We start from the raw sequence: 20,475 nt of genomic DNA on the forward strand, positions 1-20,475 counted from the left end.
ATATCACAGTAGTCCAAGTCTATGCCCCAACCACTGGTGCTGAAGAGGATGAAATTGACTGGTTCTATGAAGCCCTACAGCACCTTATAGAACTAACACCAAAAAATGATGTCTTTATCATCATGGGGGATTGGAATGCTAAAGTAGAAAGCCAAAAGATAACCGGAATAACAGGCAAGTTTGGCCTTGGAGTACAAAATGAATCAGGGCACAGGTTGATAGAATTTTCTCAAGAGAATACGATGGTCATAGCAAACATGCTTTTCCAACAACCCAAGAGATGGCTCTACACATGGACATCACCAGACGGTCAACACAGAAATCAGATTGACTACGTGCTCTGCAGCCAAAGATGGAGAAGCTATGTCTATCATACAGTCAGTAAAAACAAGACCAGGAGCTGACTGTGGCTCAGACCATGAGCTTCTCGTTGCAAAATTTAGGCTTAAACTGAAGAAAGTAGGGAAAAGCACTAGGCCACTCAGGTATGAACTAAATCATATCCCTGACGAATATACAGTAAAGGTGAGAAATAGATTTAAGGAATTAGATCTGATAGACAGAGTGCCTGAAGAACTATGGATGGAGGTTCGCAACATTGTACAAGAAGTAGCAACTAAAACCATTCCAAAGAAAAAGACATGCAAGAAAGCAAAATAGCTGTCTGAGGAAGCTTTGCTAATATAGCTGAGGAAAGGAGGGAAGTGAAAGGCAAAGGAGAAAAAGAAAGATACACCCAATTGAATGCAGAATTCCAGAGAATAGCTAGAAGAGATAAGAATGCCTTTTTAAATGAACAATGCAAAGAAATAGAAGAAAACAATAGAATAGGGAGGACCAGAGATCTCTTCAAGAAAATTGGAGAGATGAAGGGAACGTTTCATGCAAAAATGGGCATGATAAAGGACCAAAATGGCAGGGACCTAACAGAGGCAGAAGAGGTGGCAAAATTACACAGAAGAACTATACAAGAATGAGCTTAATGTCCCTGATAACCACGGTGAGGTGGTCACTGACCTTGAGCCAGACATCCTAGAATGTAAAGTGAAATGGGCCTTAGGAAAGCTGAGCAACCACAAAGCTAGTGGAGGTGACAGTATTCCAGCTGAGTATTCAAAATCTTAAAAGATGATGCAGTAATGGATAGGGCTCACAACTTGGGAGTCCTCCTAGATTCACGGCTTACTTTGGAAGATCACATAGGAGCCGTGACTAGGGGGGGCTTTCGCTCAGGTTCGCCTGGTGCGTCAGTTGCGGCCCTATCTGGACTGGGATGCCCTGTGTACGGTCACTCATGCGCTCGTGACCTCTCGTCTGGACTACTGCAATGCTCTTTACATGGGGCTTCCCTTGAAGACCACTCGGAGGCTCCAACTGGTACAGAATGCGGCCGCAAGAGTTGTCTTGGGAGTTTCCCGGTACTCCCATGTTACACCTTTGCTCCGCGAGCTGCATTGGTTACCAGTTGTCTTCCGGGTGAGGTTCAAGGTCTTGGTGATGGTTTTTAAGTCCTTACATGGCATGGGTCCGGAATACCTCGGGGACCACCTGCTGCCGGCGTCGACTTCCCTCCGCCCTGTGCGTTCCCACAGAGAGGGCCTCCTCAGGGTGCCTCCGGTCAGAGAATGCCGGCTGGTGGCCCCCAGGGGGAGGGCCTTCTCTGTGGGCGCCCCGGCTTTATGGAACCAACTGCCGGTTGAGCTCCGGACGGCACCGGATCTTCGCTCCTTCCGGCGCAGGCTAAAGACCCATTTATTTGAACAAGCTGGCCTGGCCTGATGGGGGAACGTTAGGGTTTTAATGGTTTTATATTGTGATTGTTTTAATTGGGCAATTATTTAATCCTTTTTTAACTTTTGTATTTCTATTTATATGCCCTGTTCACCGCCCTGAGTCCTCCGGGAGAAGGGCGGTATATAAATTTAATAAATAATAATAATAATAAAAGTGCTACAGTCAATTTGCCAGCAAATTTGGAAAACTCAGAAGTGGCCACAGGATTGGAAAAAATCAGTTTACATTCCAATTCCAAAGAAAGACAGTGCCAAAGAATGTTCAAACTATCGCACCATTGCACTTATTTCACATGCTAGTAAATTTATGCTTAAAATCCTACAAGCTAGACTCCAGCAGTATGTGGATCGAGAACTACCAGAAGTACAGGCAGGATTTCAAAGAGGCAGAGGAACTAGAGATCAAATTGCCAACACGCTGGATCATGGAGAAAGCTAGAGAGTTCCACAAAAATATCTACTTCTGCTTCATTGACTATGCTAAAGCATTTGATTGTGTGGATCACAACAAACTGTGGCAAGTTCTTAAAGAGATGGGAGTACCAGACCATCTTATTTGTCTCTTGAGAAACCTATATGCGGGTCAAGAAGCAACAGTGAGAACTGGACACGGAACCACTGACTGGTTCAAAATTGGGAAAGGAGTCCGGCAAGGCTGTATACTGTCGCTTTTCCTGTTTAACTTATATGCAGAGCTCATCATGAGAAAGGCAGGGCAGATGAATCAAAAGTTGGAATTAAGATTGCCGGGAGAAATATCAACAACCTAAGATATGCAAATAATACCACTCTAATAGCAGAAAGTGAAGAGGAACTAAAGAGCCTCTTGTTACGAGTGAAGAAGGAGAGTGCAAGAGTTGGGTTGAAACTAAACATTAAGAAAACCAAGATCATGGCATCCGGCCCTCTCAATTCCTGGCTACTAGATGGGCCGGCAAGAAATGGAGGTAGTGACAGATTTTATTTTCCTGAGCTCCAAGATCACCACAGACGGGGACTGCAGCCAAGAAATTAAAAGACGCTTGCTCCTTGGGAGGAAAGCCATGGCAAATCTAGACAGCACACTAAAAAGCAGAGACATCACCCTGTCAACTAAAGTGTGTATAGTCAAGGCTATGGACTTCTCAGTTGCAATGTATGGCAGTGAAAGTTGGACCATAAGAAAGGCTGAGCGCCAAAGAATTGAAGCCTTTGAACTCTGGTGCTGGAGAAGACTCCTGCGAGTCCCTTGGACTGCAAGGCGATTAAACCGGTCAGTCCTAGAGGAGATCAACCCTGACTGCTCTTTAGAAGGCTGGATCCTGAAGTTGAAACTCAAATACTTTGGCCACCTAATGAGAAGGAAGGACTCACTGGAGAAGAGCCTAATGCTGGGAAAGGTTGAGGGCAAGAGAAGAAGGGGACGACAGAGAATGAGGTGGCTGGATGGAGTCACTGAAGCAGTAGGAGTGAGCCTAAATGGACTCCAGAAGATGGTAGAGGACAGGAAAGCCTGGAGGAACGTTGCCCATGGTGTCGCGATGGGTTGGACACGACTTCGCAACTAACAACAACAACAAGATGGAGAGAATGGCAGTCTTTTTGTGATCAGATCTATCCTTTTATAAATATAAATATAAAGGGATAACAAAAATATAATCTCACTAGAAAGATTGCATTTGGAACTGTTTCTCTTTCTCTTGAGATTTTTTTTTAATATGAATTTTGTTTACACTGATGCTAAGTTTATTTGGTTACTCCTCTGTTAAGAAACATAAAGTATCCTAGTGGTAGTTATCAAATAAAGCTAACTCAGTATACTTTGTAGGAATATAAGTCTTGGTTATACTTAATAAGAAAATAATGTATAGAAAAAATTGTATCCATGATTTGTTTTATCTAAAAATGAATCATCTTCCAAAATGGCTGTGCTTTATGTCATGGTCAGTAGATTAAATCTATTGTGAATTTATGTACTGTTCTTTTTCCACTAAACACGTTGAATGTTGAATTACTCCTGAATTCAGACAAAGCAGTCTCAGTAGGACATGGGAACGATAAGTACATTAAAACCCGTATATTAGCCATGCGTTGCCCATTTCACTTAAAGAGGACAACTCCAGTGTTACCAAATAATGAAAAACCTATCAACAGTGCTTGAACCAGCCATACTCTATAGATATAGACTAAATGCATGTATAGCATTCAGTAACACTCACATGCCATCATCTGTCCAGCGTTAATTGTACATTGGCAGAGGAGCCATGGTGGCATGTAATCTGGCATCTATGGGGTAATGTAAGTCTACAGGTAGTCCTTGACATACAACCACAACTGAGCCCAAAATTTATGTGGCTCATTTGTTAAATGACTTTTGTCCCATTTTATGACATTTTTGCCACTGTTGTTAAGTGAATCATTGCAGTTCAGTGAATCTGGCTTCCCCATTGACTTTTCTTGTTAGAAGGTTGCAAAAAGTGATCACATGACCCCGGGACACTGTAAACATCATAGGTACATGCAGTTGCCAAGTGTCCAAATTTGGATCATGCAATCATGGAGATGCTGCAATGTTTGTAGGTGTGAAAAATGGTCATTAAGTCACTCTTTTGGGGGCTATTGTAACTTTGAATGGTCACTAAATGAACTGTTGTAAGTCAAGGACAATCTGTATTCCTAAGTCAGACATGTCAAACACAAGGCCCAGGGGCCAGATCCGGCCCGTGAAGTGGTTTCATGCGGCCCGCGAAGCCATCCTGGAAACTGAGGGAATGGCCCCCACTGCCTTGGCCCTGGCCCAGAGACCCTCCTCCTGCCAGAGACCCTCAGATCTGTCCCACTCCTGCCCAGGCCCCCATAGGCACCCTTGATGCGAACGATGTAGAGCTGGCCATGCCCACCCAGTAGGCCATACGCACTCTAGCCACGCCCACCCAGTAGGCCACACCCACCCTGGCCATACCCACCCGGCCCCCTGAGGGCAACCGCAATGCTGATGCGGCCCTCAATGAAATTGAGTTTGACACCCCTGTCCTAAGTTGTATAGAATGATCATTGTGTCTCTTTGTATGCATGTTCTTGCCATTTGGGGTAAATAAGAGCTATATAATAGTTTGCTTGGTGCATAATTGCAGTCTGTCAGCAAATAATATGTACCTCCCTGTTCCTAATACACCCACAGGTCCTTTACAGTATTTCTCCAGTGCACAAAGCTGATTCTCCTGAAGGATTTTCCATGTCTAATATAGTAATATCCATTCTTTCTATTGCACTTTTAGACCTCAGTATGAAACTGTGAAATATCTTTTTGTAGAGAGGGCCAAATGTTTTTTAGCTAATTTGATGTCATGTCACTATTCCCAAAGGCAATAGGATTGGAATTCAAGCTCTCTAACTCACAGTTTTGCTGCCTACATTTATTGAATTTTAATGAGTATTACATTAATTAATACAATAAATATTAATAGAATATAATTTATGCTACAGGGAAAAAACAAACCCTTACATAAAGTTCCCAGAGATTCCTGTGCTTCTCCATCAACTCATCAAGTAACTGCTCAAATGCCATTCTGAAAGTAGAAAAAAAAATACAAGACAGGAAGAAGACCGTATTGAATTATTGCATTGCAAATAATTTCAGCTTCTTGCTGCACTTCTAGAGAATATCAAATGCAACAGAATGTAGCACATCAAGCACTTGGATGGGCTTTCTAGCAGGGCTGGTCAAAGGGAGGCACTGTCTTAAATGCAAAGCCTGGTCCTCAATTTTGGAAGTACTAAGCCATATATAGTACTGAGCTATACTGTATATGTTAGGAAAGGTGAAGCAGGTGCCAGTCTTAAAGGGCATTGCTATTGAGTGGGTGCTTGGTGTAACCATGCCTATTAATTGTGCAGTAAGCCAAGAAGCTGCAAATAAAAGCATCAGCCATGTTACTTTGACTAGCATTAGGTCTATTTGTATTCTAGGTCTGATAGCTTTCTTTAGTAACCTCTGCCTGTTATGATGTTACTTAATGGAATTGCAGCCACTGTGCAGTAGGGCAGGGCAAATCTTTGTCAAGGCAGAGCACCATTATTTTTCTGATTCAGTCACCAAAGTGCTGGTCAATGTTGAATTGCCAACGATTTGCGCAGTTCAACATGCACAAACTAGCTTGATTTTAGAGAGGATGCACAAGATACACATACCCTGCAAGAGTTTCTAAAAAATACTGTCTTTCTTGTTCATGTAATATCAACGTTATACAGACATACTTGACACACTGCTATAGATTCATCTTGTTCCACGTTCAGCATTCAATATTGGCTATTCATTTTTCAAAGGAAGAAAATGGTGGAATAGTAACTCCTGCATATTTGTCTTCTGCACCTTGTAATAAGTACAGGACTTCAGAATATTGAGATAGCACGCAGTTTCCCATCATGGCTAAGGCCAACAAACTATTTAAATCAGAAGAACTATCATTACCTTTTGTGGTAAGGAATTCTATATACTAAAGATATTAGGTAAAATGGTATTTTTGTTATCTGCAAACAATTTTATTGAATGACCAGAATGTTGTGACAAAATCAGAGATTTCTTTAGTTGCATTACTATATTATTTCAATTAATGCAGCTTTATTCTTTACAGAAAATGATTTGCTAAAGGAATGAAGTCTGAAATGTGATCTGATAAATGTAAATGTAATAACCTTTTTGATAATACATGAATTAAGTGAAATCAGAAGATGCCAGCCCATGGACATTTATAGCAAAATTGCAAGATTTTAGGAACCAACCTCTGCTCCCTCTGCTTCAGTTTTTCCATCTGGATCTTGGTTGTGATTCCTTCGATTTGTTGCTTACAGTCCAGGTTCAATTTCTGCTCCCTGGTAAATGAGAAGAAGCCAAGATATTGAATGGGTTAATTCTTAATTTTCTTCTGATAATCACTTTGCTCTTAGGCCATATATTGCAATATAAATTATTTTACTGAAAACATATGCAATAGAACAGAATAGAACAGAGTAGAGCAGAGTAGAGTAGAGTTCTTTATTAGCCAAGTGTGAGTGGACACACACAAGGAATTTGTTTCCGGTGCATAAGCTCTCAGTGTACATACAAGCAACAAGTAATAATCATGATAAAATACAATCATCATAAATCATAATATATATTGACAGCAGTTTTGATATATAGATTTTCTTCAAGTAATTTGTTGTATTTCTGTAGTCTAGATCTAGGCTTTTCAACCTTTTCACCCATTGTACCATTTTTAGGAAATGGCAACATCCAAGTACCACCAGTCGCCTAGCAAGGTGTCAAAAACTTGATGACCAAAAAAAAAAAGAAAAGAAAAGAAAGAAAAAAGTGATGAAGTACAGGTAGTCCTCGACTTACAACAGTTCGCTTAGTGACTGTCCGAAGTTACAATGGCACTGAAAAAAGTGCCCCCCAAGCCACAGCCAAGCAAGACACCTGCCTGCCCGCCCGGTGGCACTCTTCCTCCTGTCTGAGGTTTTTATTTCCCGCCCCCCCCCTCTGCTGGGTGGCTGTAGCAGGTTTTGGTCACTTCACATGACTCTGGGACACTGTGACCGTCATAAATATGAATCAGTTGCCAAGCATCTGAATGTAAATCACAAGACCCTGGAGATGCTGCAACATTCCAGCCAATTGGTGCTTCTTCTGGGCTCAGCAGAAGCGGCAGGATCAGCACCGAGCTCCAGCTAGAGCCTGGCATTGATCCTGGCGCTTCCACTGTGCCCTGACAGCCCTGCAGCTCCAGCCATCTCTCGCTCAGGCTTGTGCAGTGCTGCCACCGGTTCAGCTCATTCCCCTCCCCCGCTCCCACTTTTCTAGGATGGTCGTGTACCACCTGCCAGGTGCCAATGTACCACAGGTGGTACCTATACCACTGGTTGAAAAGCCCTGATCTAGAACATTGCTCAGCACTTTTTAATAGCTACCGTTAAGTCCACAAAGTAGGTGGATCAGAGGCCTTAGCTCACCTCTGCATTTCAGCTTCTGTCTCCTTTGAATGCATCTGCATGACTTTTTTGATCTCTGCAAGAAAGGTAAATATTAACTCTCAGCAGTTCAGGTTATTGTCTTTCTGCATAATATTTCTGCAATGGTTTTATGTGCTGTATGTTATCTCACCGAAGTAATGCCACTCCTTTCAAGGAACAGAGCATATGCAATCACATTATGCCACACTTTCATGATTAGATAAAGCAACAAGGAACTGCAGGAAAGGGAATGTTCTATTTCTCCTCTGTATTCAGCACAGGTAATTCAAAAGTTATTTAAAGAAAAAAGGCTCATCAGGAAAGTGTGTTGGGCTTGTGATGATCAGCTTGATGAAAATTTTGGTCCAGTATGTACTTTCCATGAAAAAGTCTAATTCCATCTTATGAAACTTTGAGAAGTAAAATAAAAAATGAATAGAATAGAATAGAATAGAATAGAATAGAATAGAATAGAATAGAATAGAATAGAATAGAATAGAATAGAATAGAATATGGCTAATATTGTCAAGTACAGAAATTATTTAAATTATCAGGTGGAGAAAGTACATAGAAATCATTTTCTCTCCGCACACATGACTTTTAAGTGTTATTTATTTATTTATTTATTTATTTATTTATTTATTTATTTATTTATTTATTTGAGTTATATACCGCCCTTCTCCTGGAGGACTCAGGGCAGTGTACAGGGCAATAAAATAAGAATACATTAGATAAATAATTCTAAAACCCAAATCCATCAGGCCAGGCCGGCTTGTTCGAATAGATAAGTTTTTAGATCACGCCAGAAGGAGCGAAGGTCGGGGGCCATCCGGAGTTCAGCTGGTAAGCGGTTCCAAAGGATTGGTGCACCCACCGAGAATGCTCTCCCCCTGGGGGTCACTAGCCGACATTCTCTGACCGGTGGTACCCTGAGGAGGCCCTCTCTGTGGGAACGTACAGGACGGAGGGACATTGACGCCGGCAGTAGGTCCTCCCGTAGGTAATCCGGACCCATGCCATGTAGGGCTTTGTATGTCATCACCAGCACCTTGAATTTCACTCGGAAGGCAACTGGAAGCCAGTGCAGCTCACGGAGCAGAGGTGTAATATGGGAGTATCGGGAGACCCCCAAAAGAACTCATGCAGCTGCACTCTGCACCAGCTGAAGCTTCCGAGTGGTTCTCAAGGGCAGCCCCATGTAAAGAGCATTGCAGTAGTCTAGACGAGAGGTTACAAGTGCATGGGTGACTGTACGCAAGGCATCCAGGTCCAGATAGGGTCGCAACTGGCGCACCAGACGAACCTGGGCGAAGGCCCCTCTAGTCACGGCTCCTATATTTATTTATTTATTTATTTATTTATTTAATTCAGTTTATATACCACCCTTTTCCCGAAGGACTCAGGGCGGTTTACAGGGCAAAATTAAAACAGTACAATATAAAAATTAAAATAAAATTAAATGAAGTCAATAGCCCCCAAAGGTTTAAAATTAGACTTTAAAAAACCTTAAAACCCCTCAGTCCAGGCCAGATAACTCAAAAAGCCAGGTTTTTAGGTCCCGGCGAAACGAACAAAGGTCGGGGGCGATCCGGAGTTCCACCGGCAATTGATTCCATAGGGCAGGAAACTGACCAAAGAGAGAAGCAACCTGGAATTGAGGAGAAACCTCCCAACAGTGAGGACAATCAACCAGTGGAACAGCTTGCCACCAGAAATTGTGGGCACTCCATCACTGGAGGTTTTGTAAGAAGAGACTGGACATCCACCTGTCTGAGACGATATACCATTTCAGACAAATGGCTATCCAATCTCCAGCGATGGGACACCCAGAACCTCTGGTGGCAAGCAGCTCCACTGATCAACCGCTCTCACCGTCGGGAAATTTCTCCCCAGTTCCAGGCCGCCTCCCTCCCCGATTAGTCTCCATCCGCCGCCTCCCGTCCCGCCCTCGGGCGCCTCGGAGAACAGCCTGACTCCCTCTTCTTTGGGGCAGCCCTTCAAGATGCCACATGTTTGAAGCCATCAGCAACATTTGGTGTTCCGGCTTCAGATTCTGCATTGCCCTAATTTGGTTTCTCTGTTTTAGTGTAGAGAACTCAAAATATCATTCATTTTCCCCTATTTTTCCAAGGAATCGTCTTTTTGGCCACGATAAAGCTCCACCTGGTGTTTCCTTCAGGAGCTGTTTGCAACGGGAGCAAACTCCGTCTCCTGCGTTTCCCATCGCTCCCAAATTAAATGCAGCAGGCTGGCTAAAATGCCCTGAAATTTACAGCCTGCCAGCTAAATAAGGACTCCCATTATTTAATATAGGTACTCTGCCCAAGAAAATATGGCTTATCAACAAAAGGCATTTATTTTCTGGAAACAGAATGTCCTCTGTTAAAATACTTTTAATGCTGAACCGCCCACTCTGGCAGGGAGTAATTAAATTAAATTTGGGGACATCACAGAGCATATTAATCCCTCATTACATTCCAGCGAGCCCAAAAGATACAAACATGGATGGGAAAGCCATTTTTCTGCATTTGTTTGCCCAGAAGTATATAAAAGGACCGACTGTTTATACGTTGTTTTTTTACCCTTTATCTCTTATATCGTAATTATAGCAACCTTGTTCATTAAACTAATATCATTGTGGCCTTATAAAAAGAAATACCCTAGGAGTTGAGGGACGGGTAAGTAGTGAAACACATGTAGTTATTTGTCTGTCTGTCTTTCTGTCTATCTATCTATCATTTAACTATCAACTATCTATCAACTATCTATCATCTGTCTATCATCTATCTTCTATCTATCTATCTATCTATCTATCTATCTATCTATCTATCATCTATCTCCTATCTATCTATCTATCTATCTATCTATCTATCTATCTATATCTGACTTTTATCTTGCCTTTGTAACTTAGGAGAGCTGTGAATCTAAGAGGACACTCAGATTGCGAGCCTTATCTACGGGGGGTAATAACTTGCCCCCAATATTAAGAGATGGAATAATCTGAATTTCCTGACATGCCGGTATGTACAGCCATTCAGTCTTGTCCGGGTTGAGTTGAAGCCTGTTCCTCCCCATCCATTCCCGGACCGCTTCCAGGCAACGGGACATCACGTCGAGGGCATCACTGGTGTGGTTTGGGGTCGAGATGAAAAGCTGGGTGTCATCAGCATACTGATGATATCCCACTCCAAAACCACGGATGATCTCACCTAGCGGCTTCATATAGATTTTAAACAGGAGAGGTGAGAGGACCGACCCCTGAGGAACTCCATAAATGAGAGGCCTCGGGGTCGATCTCTGCCCACCCGCCAACACCCACTGTGAACGTTCCAGAAGGTAGGAGGAGAACCACTGAAGAACAGTGCCTCCCACTCCCAATCTCCTGAGACGCCGCAGTAAGATACCATGGTCAATGGTATCAAAAGCTGCAGAGAGGGACTTCCGGTGGCTCCGCGGCGGCGGAGGGAGCTTTCCCGGGCTGCCCGCGGCTCAGCTGTTGTTTTTTCGCCCGAAACAGCGCCGATCAGCTGTTCGGGCGAATTCGAAGCCCCCTCCTCGGGAGAAGAGGAGGGGGCGAGCTCCCAGGTAGGGGTAGAGTTCTCCAGGGCCACCTGAGCTTATGGCTTGGGCGGCTGAAGGATTGAACTCCCCCGTAGCCTGGGTTGCTCCCAGCTGGCCGTCGCCTCTGCTCCTGATTTCTTGGAGCAGAGCCAGCCGTCTGCGACCACCCCTGCCTGAAGGAATGACTATGATTTAAAGGAGCAGGCAGAGCGATACAAGAGGAAATGGTAAAGAGGATTACTATGTTTTACTCTCCAGCTTGATGGACTTTTTTGGATTACAAATCTGAAGTGAAAGTGCGTCATATTTGGTAAAAGATGGCGGCTAAACCACCCCCTAAAACTCTTCGGAGTGCTGGAACTTCTCCCGTGCAACAATCATTATTGCAGGCGCTGCATCCTCCTGATGTATTGATATCAAAGGACTTACAAGATGCTCTTGAAAAACATACCCAGGTAATTTTGGAATCAATTAATATTAGATTTGCACAGATGGAGGAGAAATTGGAGAAATTGGAGGAGAGAATGGAGGAGAGGATGGAACAGAAGCTTAAAGCGATGAGGGTAGACATCTTGACTTCAGTGTGTAAAGTGGCTCGGTGTGTGGAAGAATTGGAGGAAAAGCTAGAAGACTTGACTCAAAAGAATGCTATATTAGAAGCAAAAGTATTGGAGAATGAAAATAAAATGGAAAGGGAACTGTGTCTTGCTCAATATTTCCAGATGCAGTTTGCCATTAGAATTAGAGGCTTAAAGGAGAATACTAAGGAAGATCTAAAGCAGCTGGTTTCTGAGGCTTTTGAAATAGTGTTGAAACAGCCAGCATCTGAAATAAAAGGAGGCATGGACAAAGTGTTTCGTGTGAATTCATGGATTGCCAGACAGAGAAAGTTGCCTAGAGATGTGGTGGTATATTTTGCAAAAAGGGAAACTAGAGATGAAGTTATACAAGCTGCTTATGATACTAAAGTTATGATTGCTAATCAAGAAGTTTTGGTCTTAAAAGAAATTCCTCCAAAGATTCTAAGGAGAAGGAAGGATTTTACATTTCTTGTGCAAGAGCTCAAGCAGCGAGATATAAGGTTCAGATGGGAGATCCCAGTGGGGTTGATGGTGACGCACGAAGGTAAAAAGTACCGTTTGGTTACTGTGATGCAAGCGCGTGATTTCTACAATAATGTTTTAAATGCAACGCCATTAACACTTTTGGAAGCTGGAAAGGGATCTGGAGAAGGAGTGCATCAAGAGGCCGAAGATGGTCAGATAGAAGACAACGGTGTTGGAGGAGATCAAGATACAACCTCGTCGGATGAATCTATAAAACAGAGGGTGACGCGTGCTGCTGCAAAACGATCTAAGAAGAGAAAGTAGCAGGAATCGCAGAAGTCTATGGAACTTTTACGATATAGTCAAGTAGTCAAGTAGGGGAGGGGGGAAAAGATTTGGGTGTAGACGCAATATATTTTTATATTTGGTGGTTCTGTGGAAAGGGTGAGCTTTTTTGGATTAAAGTTTGGGGGAATATATAGAAGATTCTCAAATGAAGGTTCAAGTTTTGTTTGCAATCTTTTTTCTTTTTTTTTCTTTTTTGTGTTTGGAATAATTATAGATGTGGTACTGGAAGAGGAACGGCCGATTACAGAAGAGTTGACTTTAAAGTTTTTTGATTTGGGATCCTTGGTTAATTTGGAAAATTATTTGTAAGAATGTTATATCATGGAATGGATAAAATGGATGGAGTTTATTTAGGATAAGTATAGGGTTGAGGAGGGGTTTTTTTCTTCTTTTTCCTTTTTTTTGTCTTTAATATATATTTAATACTATTAAGGTTTGTTCCATTCTATATAAGCTAGAGAGTGTCCTTTTCTTATTCTAGTTTTTTTTATACATATATTTAATATTGTTAAGGTTTGTTTTATCCTATATAAGCTAGAGAGTGATGGATTTTAGAATTTATAGTTGTTAGTATATGGTTGCTTAGGTTTGCTTTTTTTTATATATATATATACCTTGTATTCAGCTCTGGGAAGTAGGGGGGGGGAGGGGGGGAGGGAGGGGGGGGAGGAGGGAGGGGGGAGGAGGGGAGGTAGGGGGGGAGGAGGGAGGGGGAAGGGGGTTTTTTTAAAGGAAAATTGTATTTTAAAACTTTTCAATTAAAAAAAAATAATAAAAAAGCTGCAGAGAGGTCTAATAGGACCAAGACAGAGGAATAACCCCTGTCCCGAGCTCGCCAGAGATCATTCATCAGAGCGACCAATGCCGTCTCCGTGCTGTGTCCATGCCTGAAACCCGATTGGCACGGGTCTAGATAATCAGTATCTTCAAGGAACAGAGGAAGCTGATGCGCCACTACGCTCTCAACAACCTTCGCAAGAAAGCGGAGGTTGGAGACCGGGCGAAAGTTGTTTAAAACAGCTGGGTCCAGGGAAGGCTTTTTGAGGAGGGGTCTCACCACAGCTTCTTTCAAGGCTGCGTGGAAACTGCCCTCTTTCAATGAAGCAGTTATCACTGCATGGATCCAGCCTCGTGTCCCATCCCTGGCCGCATAAACCAGCCAGGAGGGGCACGGGTCCAATAAGGATGTAGTGGAGCTCAGCTTCCTCATGATCTTGTCTACCTCATCCAGAGTCACAGGATCGAACTCTTCCCAGATAACATCAACAAGACTGTCCATGTTCTCATCGTCAGATTCTGCCCAGTCGGAATTCAGACTGGTCCGGATCCGAGCGATTTTGTCCAGCAGATGTTGGCTAAATTCCTCGGCACGACCGTAAGGGATCCTCCTTCACCTCTAGATTAAGGAGGGAGCGGGTCACCCTAAACAGGGTGGTCGGGCGATTATCTGCGGACGCGATAAGGGTAGCAAAGAGATAAGACCTCGTAAAGGACCTTAGTCGTGATCGGTCGGATTCGGATCGGCTGGATCTCCAACAGCTCTCTAGGCCCCGTCTCTGACGTTTCATCTCCCAGAGCTCCGTAGAAAACCATGGAGCCCACTGGGATCTGCACCGGGTCAGGGGCCGCATGGGTACAACTCGGTCGAGTGCTTCTGTGGCTGCCTTTTCCCAGGCTTCCACCATGGCATTGGCCGAGCTATGAGCAAAGGAGGCAGGTGGGGGCCCAAGGGCTGTTTGGAACCGCCCAGGGTCCATTAGTCGCCTGGGGCGGTACCATTTCGTTGGTTCAGTAACCCCACGACGGGGAGTGGCAAAGCGGAAGGTCAGCCGCAGGAGATGATGATCTGTCCATGACAGGGGTGTAACAATTGGGGAACCCCCACCCAGATCATCTAACCACTGTCCAGATAGGAAAATCAAATCGAGCATGTGACCTCCTACATGAGTCGGGCCCTGGATTACCTGCATCAGGTCCATGGCCGTCATGGAAGCCATGAACTCCCGAGCCAACTCAGATGATCCCCCCAGGGATGGTAGGTTGAAGTCACCCAAGATCATAATTTTGGGGAACTCAATCACCAGTCCCGAGAGGATGACAAGAAGCTTGGGCAGGGCTGCCGCTACGCGACTAGGTGAAAGGTACACTAGCAGCAAGCCCAACTGAGCCTTAGGGCCACATCTTAGGAGGAGAGACTCACACCCAGCTATTTGGACAACAGTGGCCTCCCGCGGATATAGGTTCTCCCTCACTGCTACCGCCACTCCCCTGCCTCTTCCCTGAGCCCGAGGCCTGTGTAGCACCCAGAAACCTGGTGGGCAAAGATCCACCAAAGGGACACCACCCTCAGGTCCTAACCAGGTCTCCGTAATGCAAGCCAGATCCGCATGTTCTCTCTCAACCAAATCTCGGATGAGAGGAGCTTTATTGACTATGGATCTGGCATTAAGATATACAAGCTTGAGCTCAGGTGGTTGTTTATCTTCGCTCCCGGAACCACGGGCCAAAACCAGAGGGTCGGAGCGCATCACCGCTTGAAGATAGCGGGGACGCACTCCCGGATGTTGATGCGGTCCTCTGTTCGTACACCTACTGCCATTCCCTACCGTCGTTGGAATAGGTAATCCCACACTCTGCTTCGGGGCCCCGGGGGTAGCTAGTCCAAGCTCCCTTTCAGCGTGATCAGTCTCAGGCCTGGCCTGAGTAGCGGTTGGTGGACACCTCCCAGTATCTGACCGAAACTCTAATCCCTCCCCTCTCCCTAACCCCACAAAAAATTTAGCCAAAAAATTAACCAGGGGCCTCTTGTGTTGTTTTTTACCTATAATTACAATAGTATCTTAGTACTCAACTGCTTTGAAATTCATCGAATTTGGTGTTCAACGTATTTTGATGTGAATAATTGACAGGAATTTGAGGGAAGTTGGAGGTGGTTTTAAACTATGATATGTGTATTTTAGGACTTAGTTTTCATCTGCATCTCCTCACAAAATTTGGGGAATTGTTGCCTTTTGTCAGGGATGGCTCAGAGCACTATAAAAGCAAACGTGTGCTGCATATAGCCTGTGGCCACAAGGTCTCACCTTGCCTTAACTCACTGCCTATGAAATACGTCATCTTCATGTAACAAATGGGAATAAGTGAAGCTGAGAGGAGAAATGCTGACTTTTGTAGCTTTAAAAAAAATAGGGCAATGTGATGTTTTAGTACTACCATTGTCTCAAATGAATTTGATTATTTGATTATTTGATTATCCTCAGTTTCTGTTGTAGTTCTGTAAACCATCCTAGAAATATATGCATTGAAGAATGGAATATAAACATATACCGTAACAGCAACAGTAAGAAACTATTAGCACAAAACTTAGATTTTTTTCCCTAACATTATCAATAGAAACCTATACAAAATGTTATGAGCATTGAAAGATACGGTAAATCTTAATTGAATTAATTTTACAATAAGGCCAAAACGTAAAGTATCGCTTAAAACTGCATTTCATACTGCAATGTATCTCTTGAAACTGTATTTCATATTGTAATCATATCGATAATGAATTGTCCTTGCAATAAATATGAAATTTTAAGGAATATAATGTGGACAAGTACTAAAACTGATAACATTAAAAAAAATCAAGACGGTATCTCAGAATTTTCCATTACCCTTTTTCTCATTCCATGTTTCTTCAAGTCTTGACTTCTCAGCATTCACTACAAGAGAAGCAGTTATTTCATTTAGGCATTATTTTTTATCATCTTGTAGAAAATACATATAGAAGAAACCTCAGATATTGGTGCTTATTTTTCTAAAACTGCATTATAAAAATCTGCCCTCTGCTCCCAGGTAGTGCACATTTTCTACAGTTATATGTCCTCTGTCTACAAGCATGAACAGAAAAACAATTCTTATTGCATTGATCTTTCATGCTTTTATATGCTGGCTGTCCAGTTTGTGGTCTCCCTCCTGCTGCTCAGTCGTTCCCATATATAGCATACTGTTACATCTCAGGTAATATATTGGCTGTTGTTAAAATAGTTAAATTAACTGGCCTGCACCTGCAGATCAACAGCACTGTAAATCATACATAGCAACATAGCATAATATAGCTGCTTGCTTAGTGATGTCCACCCATTATTGTTTATTGAGGACCCAGATTGTTGGGGGCAATTAAGCTGACTTTGTAATAATGCTACTTGGGTGTGTGTATGTGTGAAAGCCCTGATAAGCAGGCATATACATAGAATGAAGGCTACTGCTAAGCTTGTAAGCCGCCCTGAGTCTTCGGAGAAGGGTGGGATATAAATGGAATTAAAATAAAAAAAAAAAATAAAAATAATATACATGATCTCATCCATTATGATTTAGGTTATGTAATAACCAGCTATTATGACTTATTCAGCAAAGTATGGTTTAAAAACTTGCCTTAATATAGAAGAGACCTCAGAGGAGCAACGGCTGGAGGCAACTGGGGGCAATTAGAAAGACTGGCTGAGCACAGGAAGGCAGTCAAAAAAGCCAGGCAGAGGGGATAGAGATAAATAAGAAGCAAATTAAGGAAGGATGGGGATGAATTTTTAGGTAGAGAGCAGAAAGCTAAAAGCAAATCCCTTGTTGAGGAGAAAGCAGCCCTTCCCTTCGTTAAATAGCCCTATCCTAACATTAATTTTTAACTTCAATATAAACTGCAATTTTTCCCCTTTAAAACCAAAGGGCATACTGCCACATACATTTAAAGGTAAAGGTAAAGGTTCCCCCGCACTTGCGTGCTAGTCGTTTCCAACTCTAGGGGCCGGTGCTCATCTCTGTTTCAAAGCCGAAGAGCCAGCGCTTGTCCGAGGACGTCTCCGTGGTCATGTGGCCGGCATGACTAGACGCCAAAGGCGCACGGAACGCTGTTACCTTCCCACCGCAGTGGTCCCTATTTTTCTACTTGCATTTCTACGTGCTTTCGAACTGCTAGGTTGGCAGAAGCTTGGACGAGTAACAAGCGCTCACTCTGTTACGCGGCACTCGGGATTCGATCCGCCAAACTGCCGATCTTCTGATCGACAAGCTCAGCGTCCTAACCCACTGAGCCACCGCGTCCTAAATAACAAGGCAAAAAACCCAAGCACAAACAGGCAGAAAAAAGGATAGAAAAATAGGCATAATTACCTAGAACAGAGAAACTAGAAACAAGGCTGACAGCAAAGCACATCCACCAACCAAAAAGAAGGATTTTCAAACCAGAAACTCATAGAAGAGGTGACTGATACTATTATGGTATGCAATACATGTTCCATGTATGTGCTTATGCCCAAAGAACACCCAAACTATAGATGCATTAGATGTAAACTATGTAAACTACTGGAGGAAAAAGTAAGGGGCATAGAGGCAACTCTAGCCAAACCCCAACATACAAAAGAAAGCTCTACCCAAACCGAACCAAATAATGAGCAAATAACACCCAGAGGATTTGACCCTACTGATAAACCCTTGGAGGAAGACACATGGAGGTAGGTCACACATAAAAGGAAACACAATACTCAAAGAAAGAAGCAGCATACAACTAACAAACCTTTTCTGCCCAATCCAACCCAAGCAGAAACAGCCCCATTAAAACTGAGCAATAGATTTCTCCCCTTAGATGGAAACATGCAGACCCATAACCTATTCCCTCAAAGAAAACATGCAGACACCTAACAAAGAAACAACTTCAAATATCCCTTAAAAAGCCACTTCAAATATCCCTAAAAAAAGCCACTTCAAATTATTGTGTAGTGGGTCCGACGCAAGGAAGAGACGCCAGCCGGTGTGTGAGTTCAGCTCTTTATTGGAGAGGGGTAGCGAACTGGAGAATGAGGGTTACCTGGCCTCCTTAAATACCTAGCCAGGTAAGTGGACAGCCAATGGGGTTGGCCCTAGGTTTACCGCCGAAACTGGGTTTCTTGCCAAAACCGTTCAGGCCAACGCCCCCTGGTGGCTGTTGCTATGCAGGTGCCTGCATACATAACACAAATATCCCTAAAAAACAAACACACCTGAGACAAACAGAAAAACACCCCAGACTGCAGCTCCCAAAAAAGGAAGGCAAGTGTTGGTAATAGGAGATTCTATCCTCAAAGGAACAGAATCATCCATCTGCAGACCGGACATACAATCCAGGGAGGTATGTTGTCTCCCTGGAGCAAAAATCAAAGATATGGCTGAGAACCTAACCAAAATAATTAGGCCTGCAGATTACTACTTTTTCCTCCTCCTCCACATTGGAACAAATGATACAACAAAGAACCTGAGTACAATAGTGAGAGATTATAAACAACTAGGCAAAAAAGTTAAAAAGCTAGGAGACAAGTAGTGTTCTCATCAGTACTCCCAACAAAAGGCCAACACTCATTGAGGGGAAAAAAGAATTCTAGAAATAAACCATTGGCTAAAAGGTTGGTGTCGCCAAGAAAACTTTGGTTTCCTGGATCATGGACTGCATTTCCTATGCGAAGGACTCTTGGCAAGGGATGGGCTGCACCTCACGAAAACAGGGGGAAATGAACTCAGAAAAAGACTGGCCAAACTCATCAGGAGGGCTTTAAAGTAAAATTGAGGGGGAGGGGTGACCAATCTTTAGAATCTCTAGAAACCAAAACCAATCATAAATCCCAAGAAAACAAATCAAACAATGAGGTAGGCAGTGATGAGAAAAAAAGAAAAACTCAAACAACAATCAGGAGATGCAGGAAACATACCCTCGGACAGGCATAAAAGTATTAAATGCTTATATACAATTGCTCAAAAATTGGGAAACAAACAGGGTGAATTAGAAGCAATAGTAGATGAAGATGGGTATGACAATGTTGGCATTACAGAAACCTGGTGGGACAAAACCCATGAATGGAATGGACTAATGGATGGATACAAATTGTTCAAAAGAAACAGGTCTACAAAAAGAGGACAGGGAGTTGCACTATATGTAAGAGAACACTACATATCTACAGAAATGCACATGATCCAAAATAAAATCTCTCCAGAATGTATATGGGTCAATATAAAAGAGAAAAAAGTGACATTGGCCTAGGTGTATATTACAAGCCACCCAAGCAATCAGAAGAAATAGATGAACTCTTTGCCAACCAGTTAACAAATGTATGTAGGAAGCATATCACAGTAGTAATGGGAGACTTCAACTATCCAGATATCAACCGGGAGACAAACTCTGTAGCGAGCAGGCGATCAAACAGATTCCTAACTAACCTAGCTGAGAACTTTGTCATCCAAAAGGTGGAGGAGGGAACTAGACGTAAAGCTATACTGGACTTAATTCTTATTAATAGAGAAGAAGTGATAGAGGAAATTGAACTTGCCGGAACCTTGGGTGAAAGTGACCACATCATACTGGAATTTAATATAATGCAAACATTAGCAATAGTAAACAATTCAACCAGTGTCTTAAACTTCAAAAGAGCCAATTTTAACAAACTCAGAGAGAACCTAGGAAAGATTCCATGGATGAAAATCCGAACGGGGAAAACAACCTAAGAAGCGTGGGAAACTCTGAAAAATGTGATCATAAAAGCCCAGACCAGCACAATACCACTGAAAAAGAAAAACAAGACATTCAAGAAGAAACCAGCATGGCTGCACAAAGATCTCTCTGACAAACTGAAAGACAAAAAGGACAAATAGCTAAGGCTGATTATCAGCAGACAGCCAGAACATGCAAAGATGAAGTCAGGAAAGCAAAGGCTCAGAGCGAACGAAGACTTGCAACAGAAATCAAGGAT

The 20,475-nt window shown here is 43.0% G+C and overlaps 1 protein-coding gene across 1 annotated transcript in view; it reads right to left on the reverse strand.

Moving 5' to 3' along the window:
* The window catches only part of LOC310634418 (synaptonemal complex central element protein 1-like), a 55,109-nt gene that overhangs the window by 6,454 nt on the left and 28,180 nt on the right, over positions 1 to 20,475 (reverse strand). Inside the window, exons 5-8 of the mRNA XM_083352787.1 lie at positions 16,381 to 16,428; positions 7,767 to 7,821; positions 6,555 to 6,644; positions 5,278 to 5,341 (exon numbers count right to left, since the gene is read on the reverse strand). Of these exons, the coding sequence (XP_083208913.1) occupies positions 5,278 to 5,341; positions 6,555 to 6,644; positions 7,767 to 7,821; positions 16,381 to 16,428 (257 nt within the window). The remainder of the gene's footprint in view (positions 1 to 5,277; positions 5,342 to 6,554; positions 6,645 to 7,766; positions 7,822 to 16,380; positions 16,429 to 20,475) is intronic.

Source organism: Vipera ursinii (genome assembly GCF_947247035.1).
Source record: "Vipera ursinii genome assembly, chromosome: 2".
In the NCBI taxonomy this organism is placed as follows: Eukaryota; Metazoa; Chordata; class Lepidosauria; order Squamata; family Viperidae; genus Vipera; species Vipera ursinii.